The sequence below is a fragment of the Argopecten irradians genome, chromosome 5 (genome assembly GCF_041381155.1).
Source record: "Argopecten irradians isolate NY chromosome 5, Ai_NY, whole genome shotgun sequence".
Lineage (NCBI taxonomy): Eukaryota > Metazoa > Mollusca > Bivalvia > Pectinida > Pectinidae > Argopecten > Argopecten irradians.
This window is the reverse complement of record NC_091138.1, coordinates 24684877-24702906: the sequence shown is the minus strand read 5'-3', so window position 1 is coordinate 24702906 and position 18030 is coordinate 24684877. Positions and strand designations below refer to the sequence as shown.

General features: G+C 36.5%; 3 protein-coding genes across 3 annotated transcripts in view; all 3 read right to left on the bottom strand.

Annotated features, from left to right (window-relative positions):
• Positions 1-18030, bottom strand: part of LOC138323319 (uncharacterized) — a 51608-nt gene that overhangs the window by 13877 nt on the left and 19701 nt on the right. The gene's annotated exons all lie outside the window — the stretch shown is intronic.
• Positions 8574-12089, bottom strand: LOC138323317 (uncharacterized). The gene is made up of 2 exons (XM_069267844.1): positions 12005-12089; positions 8574-11321 (listed from the first exon to the last, which is right to left on the bottom strand). The coding sequence occupies exon 2, from the start codon at positions 11313-11315 to the stop codon at positions 9312-9314; it is 2004 nt and encodes a 667-aa protein (XP_069123945.1). The 5' UTR covers positions 11316-11321; positions 12005-12089; the 3' UTR covers positions 8574-9311.
• LOC138323320 (uncharacterized) lies at positions 13747-16379 on the bottom strand. The gene is made up of 2 exons (XM_069267848.1): positions 16182-16379; positions 13747-15954 (listed from the first exon to the last, which is right to left on the bottom strand). Exon 2 carries the CDS (start codon positions 15940-15942, stop codon positions 14086-14088), a length of 1857 nt encoding a protein of 618 aa, XP_069123949.1. The 5' UTR covers positions 15943-15954; positions 16182-16379; the 3' UTR covers positions 13747-14085.

Genomic DNA, 18030 nt, shown 5'->3' with positions numbered 1-18030 from the left:
AACCCACTTTTCTACATAAGATGGTTATTATTACTATTCAACTAATGGCATTTTCCTTTTTCAGAAAAACGTGACTGGATAGGAATTTTGAAAACATGAATGTGGGAAATTTACGCATAACCAAATTAAAAGCAATTGTGGTATTCACGGTAAAACCAATTAAGGTTTGTAAATGGTGTGGTTGCTAATTGGTCGTTAATACTTATGACGTCATACTAACACCAATCAACTCAACAGCTTGGATAACCTTATTATCGCATGGTATCCATTGTAATAAAGGTAAAGGTATGATATTTTTTGTTCTAATTTTGAAATGTATATATCTTGAACTCTGGCTTTCCAACTTGATAGCAAGAACTTTTATACCTCATTCTACTCTAATGTGTTCTTTATGAAACAGATTATTGTCCAGCTCACAGAGTTAGAACACTCAAGAAAAGAATCATCCTTTCAGACCATATAATAAACGTATGAACAGACGAATTTGCAAATATGTCAAACTTTATGTATTTGTTTATTTCATCACATCATCGATATTCCATGGGTTCTGATCACTTACTTACACCCCTGGACGATCTCATAGTAAAATGAAGACAGCTCAGAGGAAACAATCTGAACCAATCAAAGGGCAGCAAACATTTCCTTTGAAGACTATACAGTGAGAGCTACGCCCAACTTCAAAGCCACACAGTCAACCACAGTATACCGTTATATGGCTCTTTTGATGTAAATCAAACGACTAAATTACCTCTTCTGTTCTGTTGCCTCCAGTTTTAGTATGAGATAGTCCAGGGATTAAGAGATCGTAAGTGATCGGAACCCCTGGAGTATCGAGGATGATTTCAACAATGGACATTGTTATATAATAAGATATTTATATAGAGGCATATTGATGTCTGCGTCCATCATGTTATATATTACATAGTTCATGTTTTTCGTACCATGTGCTACCTAGGTAAGGTAGAGTTATCGCCCTTAAATCTTGATTTATCCGTGTTAGATAAAATTCAACACGATGGAAAACACACATTTTTCACAAAGATGTTTACTACAATATTACCACAAATTTCATTTGCCAAAAATGTTCACGGCTTAGAATTTCAAAAAATGTGTATCAATTGAATATATATTTCTGACCTGTAAATTATGAGTTTAAATTGAAAAGGAATCATAATAATTGAATATAAATTACATTCTTCGATATATTGGTGTTAATTATCATAGATAGCACTCGATCAATCATTACATTATAACAATCTCTAAAGACGAATACGCGTGTCATTGTCATAGGCAGTTAACAGTCCTAACATTACAAAATGTTTTTTGCAGGATTATATCTTCATTTTATCAGCATTCAACAGAGAAACACAGGCAATATTAAATAATTCAACATAGCTTATATTGAACTTAAGGTGGTTCGATACAGTTAGGCCCAAAAAATTCCCCACGTTTAATTTTCTTTAAAATTTGCTCACTGAAAGATTGATTGATAAACTGTTTATTAAGGCTTTTATTTGAAATTTGACCGTGCGGTTTTGGAAATATTGTACTCTCAATAACCCTACTTTACCGTCTGTTTTTCTCAAAATACAATTTTACACACATATTTTCAAAGCTTGGTAATTGACTGAAATATTACAAACAACAACATTTTTATCTTTAATGTGTAAGTTTATATGGCTATCAATGACCTCAATGTCGTTACCACTCTTAAAAATACAATAATTGTAAATTTTTCACGCGAATGCGTGTAAATGAGGCCTAAAAAGGCCCAATTTTTGCATTTGAATTTCAACTTAAAAACCTAATTTCAAAAAATTGTGTCGTTTAATTTTCTTTATTTTTTGTCCACATAATAAGACAGGTGTTTGGGTTATGATGAAAGAATATTAAAAAATTGACCGCGGAATTTTTGAGTAATTAGCCTTTCTATACCCCTACCCGCTAAAAAATGACCTTTTTCACAATAATATTATTTGACCGAAATCGAGCGGTAATATTTTTATAAAGAACATCTTATATATTAAATATTAAAAAGTGTAATAGTCTGATAATATAAAGTGTTATACCAGTTAATTTTATGTCACGATGCCACCGATTTGATGCTATACAAAGCTAAGAAATGGCACAAATAAGCCATTATTTTGCCTGGATATAATATCTGAAAAAATGAATATGGGAAATTCCGTGTAAAGATTCTACTTTGATTACCCTTTAGACAATCCATGATTTTATATTGTTTTAGCGGAAAAATATTTTATCAAAATCTATCTTTCTATCGTCAAGATATCTTAGCTTCAATAGTCGTTTAAGGCAGATATTTAAGCATAAATTTGAATTTGGCGGCAAAATTGTAACGATGAAAAGCGTCTATGTGACAACGATCGAAGTTGATAACTTAAACTTATCACACTTGGTGAACATTGTCGATAAAACCGATGTCATCATACACAACTGTATGTCTTTGTATGTTTTTTGAGGAGATATCTGCATATCTAATAAATGTAGATATATATTTATTATCCGAAGTAAACTAAAACAGATTTTTGGAGCCTCGATATAAACTATACGGCAAGTGTACGCCTAAGAAAAAAATCTCTTATTCTGAATCCTCGATCTACGTTCAGCTGATTACTGTAGACAGGAAAATAATTAGTCTATGCCTACATAAACATGTTTAGTTTCTATATCGCAGATATATACTGATGTTGACACTAGCTTACATATAGTATTTGGTCAACTTAATTAGAGTACTTCCATGCATTTTCTCAAAACGGGAAATACACGCATCATCTAATTACAGTAGTTGGGCCAATGTCTTATCGTACATGTATACAGTAAATAAAATCTTGTTTCCCGAACGTGTTAGTGCTTATTGAGGATCATATTAGCTAAACATGATACATGTAGACATCTACATATGCAATATTCATGAAATATACTAGCTTGTACAAATTGAATGAAAAGCAGGGGTTGGGCGATGGAGAGATGAAAATATTTCTGTATCTGTAGTTTTATACTTTAGGATTACTCGGCAAAATTGGAATATTTTGATTTAATCACAGTTTAACGGAGTTGAACAGAAAATGTTTTAATCACTTGACTGTTATGAAATCTCATTTTATTCAGTACAAGATCGAGACCGTTTCGGCATATATCAGTCCGTTTGTATGAGTTATGTAATATGCTTCTCAAAAGATACATGTAGCTTCATGTTATATTAGCCTAGCCAAATTCAAAGATCTGGCAACATTATTTTTTCCTAGTTTGTCGAAACTAGGTCCTACCGTACAAACTTTGGTTTTCACCCGGTATCAAGCTTTCGGCAAACCGAACTAAGTACAATATCGACAAATACGCCGTTTATCGACTATACTATCCTGATTTTAACGTTAAAATGTAAGATATCGTTAGACGGATAACATATAGATCGGTATTCTTCATAATCTTAGTCACAAAAGAGTTTTCATGTGCAGTTCCGAATGCACTCGTTGACCCGAGGAGGTCCGAACGAACGGCGCATTCGATCACTGTTCGGAACGTCCTTAATATCATTTGAAAAAATGAAATAAATAAAATTAAGAATTCAAACCTACAAAGTAATATTTTGTCGTTTTATTCCGTTTATTAGCATACCAAAAGTAAGATTTTGTCGTTTTATTCCGTTTATTAGCATACCAATCATGATATGTTAATTATTATATTAATACATGTATAAATGTTTGGTGTTGTTATAGATCGTTTCTAGGCAGGCTAATGCCATTCGCCCTGCAAACCTCTCTGCAGATGCAAGATATTTTACATGTCCATCAGATGCTCTTTAGTCACCATTGGCAATACTACTATGCTAGGAAAGTTTCCACTCGTTCGTTCTGATAACCTCGTATGCAGGGGCCTGGTCTATTGGGTTTTGAATTTGTAAATGTCCTGCCGGATCAGAGAATGCCGATGTTGCCCACCCTTCATAGTCGTTTGCCAAACTGGCCTCTGTTAACTTCTCTTTTTTCGCTGCATTTTTCCATCTGTTTTCCTCATCTGCAATGGCACTCTGGGTTATGTGTTTGAGAAGGTCCCGTACTGGTATATTTGTCTGTCTCGCTGGATCACTTGGTGCTTGTTGTGCAAACCCTTCCAGGGCCTTTATAACCACATCTACTGCTAACTCGTCTCTGTTGTAGATTACCTTGTTTTTCACTTTCCCAATGGTTTCCGCTGGAAGTTTCAAGACTCGACGTTTATTATTGTTTTTCCTTTTCAAGACGTAAGAAGGACCGCAAGTAAAACTCAGAATTGCTGTGGAGATCCTCTAATTTTTCACGATCTGCCAAATCCTGCAAAAAGGTTACTGGGGAAGAATAGTGCTGTAACCAGCCCTCATGTAGCCGTTGTCGCATGTAGTCCAGGAGGCTCCTTAGTATATTTAAAATGTCATCACTTTCCTCTGAGAACGTAGTCAGGTATGTGGACTCCAGCATCCAGTACATAGCGGTTTTTCAGTGAAAAATTGCAAGGGCCTTTGAATATTCCTCAAGGATGGTTCTCTGGAAGCCTTTAATCATCAATAGGCATTTCTTATGACCTGGAGGTAGCTCCTTCACCAGTACGATTTCAGCCAGATTGCACGAGAGACAGAAATCTTTTTTCTGGTTTTTCTCTTGTATTTGCAGGTTTGACTACTACGAAGAATTGACTTTTGGAAATAACGTCTACCGCATGAGGACACGGCCAATATCCTCGGAGGACACGCTGTTTCCACCCCTCTATGCTGTCTTCTTGCAGAACTTCTGAGTTTTCCCTGCAGTCATTGAACCGATGGCGTAAAGTTACCTTACTTGCAGATCTGATGTTTGATCTCATGGTAAATATCTTCACAGCCCCAGCCAGAAAAGTTTGTCAAGGTGAAGCCGGGTTTCATGCTACTTTTGATGACTAGATAACGTGTAGGACGACTATAAGAAGTCCTTGGATACCATAGGCCGAGAGTTTATGTAGCCACAGTATTGGTCTTGTCGCTTATCGTTAGGTACTGGCTGGGTCATGGCCATTTATTTGTCCAACAGCCCTGTTAACGACATTGTTTCAATGTCGCATGACCAGCCTTCCGCCATTACTTATTATCTACAAATAGAAGGAAGGTATTAAATAGCGTTGAATAATAATTGTTTTACAATACATTTATAATAAATGATGTGCTTTCCAAATGTGAATAATTCATTTTCATTTGTTTTCGTACTAAATCCGGCATATTCTTTTTCTTTATACTACATGTACTAGGAAGAAAAATCCGAGTTATCATGACGTCAAAATAAAGATGTCGACGTTACGTATTGATCTGGAAAGAAATAATCCATTGGAAAATCAAAGGAATCCTACGTGTAACTTATTTTATTTTATCACGTAGTATGAAAAATTACTATTATTTTATATAGGTGTTATAGAACCTGAGATAAGCGGGCACACCAGCCAAATGACCAATGAATGACTGTAATTGAATTGAATATATTTTGTTTATTGGTGTCGTTAATTTGTGTATGATTGTTGCAATACGTCTAGAAACGGGTGGAGAAGTTGTTGGTGTTTGTGGAGTAATTTTTTTTAAATTCCACTGTAATTGTACGAATGTACTCACCAATATACGATTTCTTTACCAGCTATCATCTGACCATTATGTGACGTCACTGTCCCACGTTAAAATGAACGATCTGGTGCGGAGTGGCGACAAAGTCCATCAAAGCTAAAAATAACTGTGATGTAGATATGGACTTAAAACGTGTCAGTCTATTCCGGCACAGACATCAGTGATTACGCTATTTATAATAGAACACTTATTGTTGTATCAATTCTGGGTATCCCTTTGTTATTGATTACGTGTACATATCATATACAAATACCATTCCTTCCTCGAGGAATTATCGCGATAATACCCGATGAGTTCAGGATGATACAAATATTTGATATTCTAGAATATGAATAGATTTTTTTCTAATATATTACTCTAATGGAAAAAAAACAATCTAAAACCCAATTTGAATTCAAAGATTCCATACAAACAAATTAAATGACTTATTTAGGTAGAAATATAAACTAAAGCAAACGCATTACAAATCGCGTATCATAAACCATAATGCAGTATTGATTCACATCGACGTTGCTACTATGGGCATTATAATGCTAATGATCTCACCTCCATGACTGTATATGTTTTTATTTGCTGAATGGTAACATGCAGATATAATATATATTTCGAAATCAAGAAAAGAAAACTATATCTAGCAATGTTAAGGCATGTGTTCGGATGCTTCGTCAAGAAAATTTATATTCCGTCTTTTCATATTACAATTAACGCAATAAAAAAATAAACCTGGTCAATCCCTGTATACTTTGTTTGTGTAAATCGATTGTCAAAATTAGCTTCTAATGACAAATTTTTATCAAACAATCACATTTCTGTCCAGTGTGACAAATTCACCTATATATTTTATAGTTGTTTTCGAATGTCTCTAGCATAGCTGAACTTATACTCTGGTTACTGCACGGTACGGTCTGGGCGGTACACTTGATAAACTGTCCTCAGTGCTTCTCCTATGTACCATCTGGGTAGTCAACATGTTTTACATGTTTTCGGTTCGCTGGTACCCCTCTGATAAGTAAACATGTGACTTAGATCCGCTTGTATCCCCCTTGTAAGGAGACATCTGTCTTGGGTCCATTGCGACAACCTTCCCTTCCATCAAAATTTTGTCATCCTCAACACATTTGATATATAGCATTTTATCCTGCAACTGTCCCACATACTGACCGATAACTACTGCCGGATAAACTTGTGCTTTATCCGTCAATACGATATGCTTTATCCGTCAATACGATCACGTGAATTTGTTCCATATCTGACGGCACTTTTTCTAACTTGACCCAGAACTTGAACCTTCCGGTGAATGAAACGTCATTCAGTCCCGCTAAAACGTGACGTCACATTCACCGAAATGACGTCATTTTTACGATGTCTAAAATCTCGTATGGCGGTGCCGTCTTTTTCTTGGCTCATGACAAAGGTATGTATTGTTAAGTAATTCTTTAATGGGTATTTATTGTTATTTGAGTATTTTCATTTCCTTTCAGTGATATTCACTCTGAATAGAATTACGGTGACTGCTTGTGAATGCGCTTATTTATTTCCCACGGCAGTAAAAAGGAGTGCACTCTCATTCGGTTAAGTGAATGAATCTTTACCTCCGCAGCAAAGAAGCTTCTCGCTTCGAGCGAAACAAAGTAAGGAACTGTCAATATGCTTTCGTTTTGAATGCCATTATGGTTGCAGGATAAACAGAATACACGGCTAGTATTTTACAATACAAGTTTTATTTTGGTGCTCGACATGGAAAGCCGAGATGACTCGGCAAAGCCTCGTCATCTCGGCTTTCCTAAGTCTCGCATCAAAATAAACCTTGTATTGTAAGATACTAACCGTGTATTCTCTATTTATCCAGCAACTGTCCCACATACTGACCGATAACTACTGCCGGATAAACTTGTGCTTTATCCGTCAAAACGAAATGCTTTATCCGTCAATACGATCACGTGAATTTGTTCCATATCTGACGGAACTTTTTCTAATTTGACCCAGAACTTGAATCTTCCGGTGAATGAAATGTCATTCAGTCCCGCTAAAACGTGACGTCACATTCATCGGAATGACGTCATTTTTATGGTATCCAAAATCTCGTATGGCGGTGTGGTTTTTTTCTTGGCTCATGGCAAAGGTATGTATTGCAAAGTAATTTTTAAACGGGTATATCTTGTTTTTTGAGTATTTTTATATTGTTTCAGTGATATATTATACTGAATGGATTTACGGATGGTGTTTGTGAATGCGCTTATTTATTTCCCACGGCAGTAAAAAGGAGTACACTCTCATTCGGTTTAGTGAATGAACATTTACCTCCGCATCAAAGAAGCGTTACGCTTCGAGCGAAACCAAGTAAATAACTGTCAATTTGCTTTCGTTTTGAATGCAATTATAGTTGCAGGATAAACAGAATACACGATTAGTATCTTACAGTACAAGTTTTATTTTGGTGCTCGACACGGAAAGCCGAGATGACTCGGCAAAGCCTCGTCATCTCAGCTTTCCTAAGTCTCGCACCAAAATAAACCTTGTATTGTAAGATACTAACCATGTATTCTCTATGTAAGCGAGCACAAAATGGCGAAACATATGGTTAGAGTGATTATATTTCAATAATGATGATGTTTTTTTGGTGAATTTTGAGAACGCTCATTCTTATGAAACGCCTGGTCTAACGGCCTCTTCAGATTCCATCTCATTGCATATTCTTCTTATTTATTTTTAAACTATTGTTTTGAGGGATTTATCATTCATCAGAATGTAGTCTCAAACAACTTACACAATTTTAACGAAAGAAATTGATTTAAAATGTAAGTATTTGACTTTGACAGTTCAAATCGATCATCAATTAAACATGTTTTTATTTCTGTTATGAAGTGTGTTACTCCAAATTTATAGCTGTTTAACTTGATATCAGGAGATCCTTCAAAATATTAAACAAAACGAACACGTTTTATTGGTTTATTTAAACAGATGTAACATTGAAATAATTCTGATGGTTATTTCCGAGTACTAGAGCAAACACAAAGCTATGTTACCTCATAGCAGCATGGCAGAAGCATGGCGTCATTTGTAAGCGTACGACTTGTATTCAAAATGATGGACCTAAAATTGTTTTATGAGTTTTTATCAACTTATACAAACGAGATTTGTTTTAAATCCGTTATGTTAAAACAGAAGAAAAACCCCTTTCTCATTTGCGATCTAAAGACTAGTCTTTTGATATATACCAATACAGTACAATTGCTAAGCTATAAACATACTTTACTATTGATGTTTATAGTGATAGGAAGAAATTGGACGGAATGACAAACACAAAATGATAGTAGCACTGGTTATGTAATAGGAGGGGAATTCATGATGCACAACTGAATAAGAGCCATTCCACTGGGGCGTTGTGTAGGGACAACGGTAACATATCAGCTAGTTCTGTGCTGTACATTATCATGTCTTCGTCTGGATATATCGAAAAATAGTTTCTCATCAGAAGTCAACGCACTCATAATCGTCGTCTTATGCTATGATCATCGTATGGTTTATCTGAAGACGATTTTACTAGTTTAAAATAAAACCATGTAGTTAATAGCAATGAGTATATTCACGGAACGTTAGTTAGGTCCTTGGCTTTGCTTTTTAATCATGAATATCATCCTTCACAATCAGCATGCTGGGCACAATTGAAAACTCACGTTTTCCCTCCAAGGAAATAGGCTAATGCCATTTTCGTTGCCTCTTTCTCTGCCTCTTTTCTTGTTCTTTTGTCAGCTCCCAGTTTTGATACGAGATCCTTTACACTGTCCATCAGATTATCTTTCGATACTGTAGGCGTAACTGCTTTACTGGGGTCTTTTGCTTCCTCTTCTTTCCTTCTGTTTTCCTCGTCAGTAAGAGCAGTTTCCGCTATCTGGATCAGAAGGTTTTGTACTGGAACTTTTGGCTTTCCGTCTGAAGTAGTAGATGCTGGTTTTGCAAATCCTTCAAGGGCATTTGCAACTGCATCTAACGCTGATTCATCCCTTTTGTCGACTACATCGTTCCTGAGTGTCTTTAGGTTTTCTGCTGAGAGTTTTATCACACGGCGTTTATTTTGTTTTTCCCTTTCAAGACAAAAAAAGGACCGCAAGTAAAACTCAGGATTGCTGTGGAGATCCTCTAATTTTTTCACGATATCAACACAAATAGCTCTGTCAAATCCTGCAAAGAGGTTACTGGGGAAGAAGTAGTGCTGTAACCAGCCCTCGTGTAGCCGATCTCGCATGTAGTCCAGGAGGTCCCTTAGTACATTTAATATGTCTTCACTGTGCTCTGAGTAGGTAGTCGGGTCTGTGGACTCCAGCATCCAGTACATAGCGGTTTTCCAGTGAAAACTTGCAAGGACTTTTGAATATTCCTCAAGGATGGTTCTCTGGAAGGCTTTAATCATCAATAGGCATTTCTTATGGCCTGGAGGTAGCTCCTTCACAAGCACGATTTCGGCCAGATTGCACGAGAGACAGAAATCCTTTTCTGGTTTTTCATTTGTATTTGCAGGCTTGACTACTACGAAGAATTGGCTTTTAGAAATAGCGTCTGCCGCCTGAGGACGCGGCCAATATCCTCGGAGGACACGCTGCTTCCATCCCTCTATAAATTTTGGAGGACCAGAGAGCCGCGCTGCTGGGATGTAATCTCTGTCTGATTTACTAGTATACGTCGCATATACTTCTGTTTGTTCTTCACCCCCATTTGAATTCTTTATATTCTTACTTGTTCCCGCTGTGGACATTTCATCACGTTTGGTATGTGCCTCTTCAGAAGAAATATGGCCTTCGGTCATACCCGCTGCTTCATCAAGAGACTGGATCTTGGCTTTTTTCTGTGTACCTAGATTCCCATCCTGCCTATCTTTCGTATCATCCTCTGTCAGCCTTTTGTTAGACATCCCACTTACATTCCCTGACAATGCGCCTAACACTGGTCCGAACTGTTGGTATATCAAGCCGGACGACGTATCTTTCGACTTCATGTTTTGTACCATGTCCAAAACTGCAGCAAAAGATGGGACAACATTGTTGACGTCTTCTGTCAGAGCTTCCGATCTTTTTCGTCGCTCCTCAAACTGCTGTAGAAGATCGCGCTCACTTGCAGATCTGACATTTGGTTTCACGGGAAGATCTTTGCAATCCCAGCCAGCATAGTTTGTCAAGTTGTAGCCTGGTTTCATACTGCTCTTTATAGCTAGACGTGGTGTGTGACGACCATGCGAGGCATCAGACCTGCTCACAACGTCAAATATGCCTTTTAGAAGGGGAAAAGCTAACGGGCTCATATCCTTTAACAGCCATGTTGGTAGGTATTCACCATCTATCAGCCGATCAGAAAACTCTTCGCCCATGAAGGATCCCTTGATGTGAACAAAGCAAGGCAGGTCTTCTATGTACTCTAATGACTCAACCGGAATAACGAAATTACAATACAGGATGTAGTCATAATCGCCCTCGTCTTGTTCTGAGCGTAACCGTGTTCCGTCCTTGGTGCTTCCGACCACCTGGCAGTGCTCTATACCGTAGGCTGAGATTAAAGTGTTAATGTAACCGCAGTATTGGTCTTGTCGCTTATCGTTAGGTACTGGCTGAGTCATGGCCATTAATTTGTTTAATAGCCCTGTTAACGACATCGTCCCAATGTCGTCTGACCAATCTTCCGCCATGATGTTCTGCAAAACGAAAGTAGATTTTAACTAACATACATAGTCCTAACAACTAGCAATTCTAACTGTAATGCTTAAGAAGTCAAACTAAAAACATTTATATAATCTACCCAGATAAAATATTAAGGTTTGTATAGTAAGAAAGATATTGCAACAACCTTAAACTTGTTGAGCGAACAAAATAAGAAGCAATTCCACATTACACGCGTACACAGAATCCGTACCATATCACACAGAATAGTATTATAGTTGCTTCCGTACACCATACACAGTTTAAGTAGCCCCTAGTATGATATACTCACGTATTATAGCTATATGGTCATATAATACACAAAAACACCCTAATAACCGATGAAAATGTCTCACTGAATATTTATAATTATGCCACCCCATGCAAATACCGGCCGACCGTAAGAAGACACATATACCTTCATACATACCACCCCTAACAAACCAGGATTACACATACACTCTTACTAGTATAGACCCCACAAACACAACACACGCATGCTTACACAAAGTAACTGATTCTGCAATTAATTTAATAGTCAAACTGATTATGACCAAATTGATTTTTTTTCTCTATAAAAATATGTTTTTACATTTACGCTGCTTGTTTTGAATACTAGACACGTAATCATATCTAGACGTGACACGTGTATGTGTACACACTAGGGTCAAGTACTTACCTACTGACCACGACGTGAATGTCCACATAGGAATAGCGCCCGTCCCGTGATGACTATCAGATATACCGCCGACAGAGTGGAAATTCCATCGTGTCTAAAATAACCGTGGTGCAATTTTGGCTTTGGAATTTAATGCATTGTCCTCTTGCAATTTAATTATTAGGCATTTATTTTTTTAATTTCGAATGAATATAAACGTTAACCTTCAAATACGATTTTCATTTAAAACGACTTACAAATAATGTAAGGAAATATTTGGAGTAATATTGTTTTCACTGATTTATACCTCATTTTTGAAAAAGCCTTTCCCTTCGGCGCCTCAAATCTACATATTAACCAGACCAGAACATTATATACACAGAGTCGGATCACTGCTTTCCGGCATTGGATGCTTATTTTCGTTTTGTCATTCACACTTATGGCAAAATCCGTAGAATAGAGTTTGGTAATTGGAAATTCCATTTTATGATATAATAAACAAAGAAATAGATTAAAGGGACAATTAACTCAGGCTAATTTTTTTATATAACCAAGAAGCAAAATATGACGTAAATGTATTGTTCTACATTTCTTATGAAACATATAACACAAATTATTGACAAATTCCACGTCATTGTTTTGTATTTTAATTGATACCTTTGTAATTACAAATCGTTGATCAATACGATTAAGCAGGTACTGTATGGACGCTGTACCCATACCCGAGCCAAAGTCACACACGTTAAACAAATGAACTACATAACCACTGAGGAGGTGATAGAATGTTTTTAGGGAAGACAATTCACCTAAAAGGATAAATACACTACTGCCAGAGCGATTTGAGCAGTTCTAGACGAAAGTTGCTCTACTCTACGAGCAAGGGACAGGGTTCGGCATACAAGATGTTCGACCACAATGTGTAATGGCGGACAGCGAGTAAACATTTCACACGTATTTCACCACCATAGGCTTTTCTAGCATATCACAGTAAAACCGACTGATCTAATTACCATTTGAGCTAAAAAAAAAAAATTCCGATATATGTACACATTTTAATGTTCTCTTAGACTGAATTGTCCCTTTAATTAAATTAGACGCAGAATAAAAATTGTGTAATCATCGTCAAACATTTCATATAGGTGAAATTCATGACATGCCTGCTGGATGTAAGAAGCTATTTCTAATGCACTTCGGAATCAAAATTAAAAACCTGACTGTCATATAATAAACATTTGAAAGCAAGAAAAGCGTGTTCTTCCTTCCATTTTTTGTTTTCAACATTATAATACCTATGAACGAATTAATGTCTTCTCTACAATACTGATATTTTTACCACAATGCAGACGGCCACATAAGACGGCCACATAAGACTTTAATAAAAAAAAAACATGTATTAAGAAAAGTGGGGTATGGTAATTGGATTTTGAGAACGTGTGTCTTAGAACATTGAAAAAATTCTTTTCTGTTGTGTCATCCCCCAGTTATTAATTATGTAATATATATATATATATATTTCTTCATAAGTCAAAAGTAAGAGCAAAATGAATAAAATTCCCCACAGGAACCAGGAATTCATATACATGACACGTGTATGTGTACACACTAGGGTCATTACTTACCTAGTGACCACGACATGAATCGATTTTCAAAGACTTTATGTTGTTATAGATTTTTAATGGTATATTACCAGTATCATTGTTGAAATGTTACATTGTTTCTGGCACACTGTTGTAAAACGTATGTATTGGAGCATTGGAGGACGTTGTTTTCCCGTCCATGCAGATATAAACAATACTATCGCGTAGCTCATATCAAATCATTAGTAACAATAGAATAAATGTTACATTAATACGTAATACCATTACCATCTGTAGTCTATTATAGTATATTAAACCCGTAGTATAACAAATAGATACATGCGTTTAATTTAATAGCAAAAATAAAATTATTTAACTAATGAATAAAAGACTTGGATGGAAGTGTAAATATTATGTTTATTGTACATAAATTATGACACGACGCATGCTATAATTCAGAATGTAAGATTTTTATCTTATTTTCAATGAAATCACTTCAGATACGACGTTTTAAACGTAGTGACACTAAATGATTTCTTTCAGTAGGCCAGATAGTTCAAACACAGTAAACAACGCGAACATCGTGTCCTGAGTTTTTGATTCAGGTGAACTGAGGTAAGTGTCAAACGTTTTCATGATCTTGTCTACAGGTACCATTACTGGCTTGCCCTTCTCCACCATGATCTTGGTCAGATCAGTACAGACTGCCCCGGCCACCTTCATAACAGCCTTTCGGAATAATGGTCCTTCATCGGAGGATTTGGGTGGCTCTCGGACGAACTGTTCTAAGGACGAAACGACGTTATCGACGACGAATTCATCCGTGTCGAGAAGGAAAGATGTTCGCAATTTTTCAGCGTAGGATAGAGGCATTTCAATGGTTCGCACACTACTGTTGACATCTTCATGTCTGAAAAACTCTCGCAACGCATCAACGGGATCATCCAGAATTTCAGTAAGTTTATCTTCAATGGCACTAATGGTTATATCATCCAAATGTTCAATGATATTGCTGGAATTGAAGTAATGCTGTAGACTAGATTTACGTAGACTTTTTAGCATGTAGTTTATAACATCCTCTACCAAACTAAGTACATTGTGGTCCCTATCATCAGCTATGACCGAGTGGTCCGCCACCTCAGACACCCAGTACAATGCTGTATTCCAGTGGAAGGTAGTCAGGTGATCTGAATACTCCTCTAAATGGCAACTTTGGAAGGCTTTGATCACAAGAAGACATTTTCGTTGAACAGGGTACATGTAAGTGGAAAGTTCTTTCTCTGCTGAGACGTACGACAAACAAAAGTCAACATAATTCTCTGACGTCTCCTCTGATATCGAGTTACATACCACAAAAAACTCCTTGTTGCATATACTATTGACAACGTCGCCTCCTGGCCACGCCTTGTCGTACACTCTCGCTTTCCACACATCCAGATGCTGAGGAGGACCGTCCAGTGGAAATGCAGCGATAAACCGTTTTTGAGATTTCCATCGGTAACTTGCATAAATGACCTCTTCTTTAGCTGTACTCAATAGCGGTTCTAAGTCTTCGTCAGAATGCGTTGCAATTTCGTTGGTTGCCGTATTTGTTACCTCTGTTTCACTGTTTATCTCGTCTATGACGGCATTTACCAAGGGACCCAGATATTGAAAATACCGAGTACCAATCCCATGTTTATCGCTTAAAGTTTTCGCCAAAATTGTCAGTTTTCTCAACGCTTCAATGACGTTGTCATTCATATGCACCAAAAACGGAGAGTTCTTTATTCTCTGTCTACAAAGTCTGTACACTTTGTCGGCGTCAGCACCTATTGACAAAGGTCTGAGAGGAATCTCGTCACAAAGCCAGTCTGTATAGTTGGTAATGGTGGTACCAGGTTTGTTTGGTGAAGTGCTTTCTATATGAGGAGTGTGCTGACCTTGGAACATGCTTACCAACAATACAAATGAATACAGCCCACGGAGAGCTGTGAATGCTTCACTTCTGACAGTTTTGAGGAGCTTATTAGGGAGGTAAATACCATCGACAAGCTCAACAGGAAGTTCGTCGTGTAATTCCCTGCCATCAATGCGCACGATACATGGATTTTTGTCATTGTATTGCAAATATTTTGTGCTGATTTGTATTTCTGAAATCATAAGATAATCACAGTCGTCTTGATCCTGGTTTGACCTCAGTCTCGTCTGCTCAGCAGTACTACCTACTAGCATACATCGCTCGTCTCCGTACAGTGACAGAAGACTGTTGATATAACGACAGTATCGGTTCTGTCGGAGGTCAGACGTAACAGGTATAGACTTCTTCAACAACTCTTTTATCAACTGATCAAAGCTCTGTGCACTATAGACGTCACTTTCATCATCGTCGTTGTCACTCATGGTTTGGGCCGTCTGAAACGGGAGATAAACCAAAGCGGCCATAAAATCTCATCAGACGTTATAATGCCAGGTGTCAAACATGCACTAGATATGTACACATACAAAGTTAAAAATAGCACAGGATAGACACAGACATATAAATATATATATATCAATCAAACCACAAATATTTAATTTCAACGGAACTTTATATCTTATTTTGCAAATCCTAATAATTAAACACAAGTAGTACTAGTTACCTATTTGTTGAAAGAATGCCTTTGAGGTACTAGGCGTTTCCTGTTCTCGAATACTCCAGTACTACAGCACGTCTTAGATCTTATGCTGGTATCCGAAATATCGCGAGCTGTCTGCTACGAACTGGTAGCATTTGTTTTAAACCAGGTTTTGTTTAGATCGCTGTAGTTTTACGTCGGCACCAGACCAATTCGGTTATGTGAATGGGATAAGCCATGAGCTTTGTTAGTCAATGCGTTCTATATGTGTAACCTCAATATATATACGTATACCTGATCGTGTACATATAATCGTCTAGTAAGTCATGCTCCATTGTAGTAGACGCAAGCTGGTAATTAATTCTCTATTACAACTATTGTTTATTACAGTGTATATCTGTGTAATGCTTAGCATTGGATTCTTTATTAATTAATACAACTGTCGATATAGGAAAGTAGCAATGTTGCCTTTTATTCAATTGTTATTAACAATAATCTATATATGTGGGATTAATACTATATCATTCCAACACGTAGAACTGAATACACAGCATATTGATATGTTTATTGTAATGATATATTATGATAACATAAATCCCCACTTCATCAAAACGAAATTCCAGATTGAAATACATAGACAATACAGCAAACCAGGATAACGGCCAAAAGGTCTGACCTACTGTTAACAATTGTCATAACCTATTTAACCTGACCTATTTTCTCTTTTGTGCACTCCTTGAGATAAGATCATCTTTAAAAAGCTTAGTATCTTAGCATCCATGCACTCACATTCATGGTGAGCTATGGTAACGTTTGATGGAATCGTCATAGTAGTGTCACGTCCAAATGGACAATTGACAAACCGTCAAAAACCGATACCGTTTTGAAATAAAATCAAACCTGTCTAAAGCCTTCGCAAAAAGGAACAGAAAAAATAAGTTGTATAACTTGTTTCGCAATCGATGTAAAATAAATAAAGTTTATGTAATACACAAGGTTTTCGTTTTTACATTTTTTTTTTAAATTCGAAGTTACTAACCATGAGGTATTGCTTAAACATGCTCCAAGGTTGACAAACTGTTATTTTTTCTCTATCAAAAACAAGAACAGACAAATTAGCATTTTTCTTTAATTACTACAGTTACTTACTTTACACCATTACCACTATTGAAAAGTTTGAACAACTAATTTTATTTCAAGATAAAAATAATCATTCCATGATTCAAACGATTTGAACAAAAGTGTTCAACAGTGTTTTGAGAAAAAATCATCATTTATAAGGAGGATCAAGATATACAATTTACATGCATATCAAAAGTTTCCATGGCAACAGGCAATCACGTGAACATTAGAGATTAGGGCTAGCATTATATTCATTTGCCTGTTCAATATTCTCTCTATGGGCTCAACCGGATTAATTTACACAATTGTCCTACTGTCCATGTCATTAATCAAAGAAAAAAGAAAACTTTAACAATAATGTTTTGTGCATGAATACATTAATATCAAATTTTCTATCTTTGCATAATGTACGCAAAATTGTGACTACTAACATTGTAGCCATTTGTTTCACCTTTAAACCTGTGTTTGAAAATAAATAGCAATACACTTGATTCTGCTATTTAATGTGAAAATGAATTATCTGCAATTAATGTACTGATAACACATTTGTTTGCTTCTTACCTTGACGAGACTTCTGGTCGGGAATTTAACTTTCGCCAACTCAGTTAAATGATCCAATACAATATTTTCCCGTTCAAAATAACACGTGTATCCTCTCACTACAATGATATGTTTTAACGTACTTCCCTGACCTGTTTCATACACACATGTCAATTGCACATGTTGGAGGCTATAAACTTGTCGCAGCGGT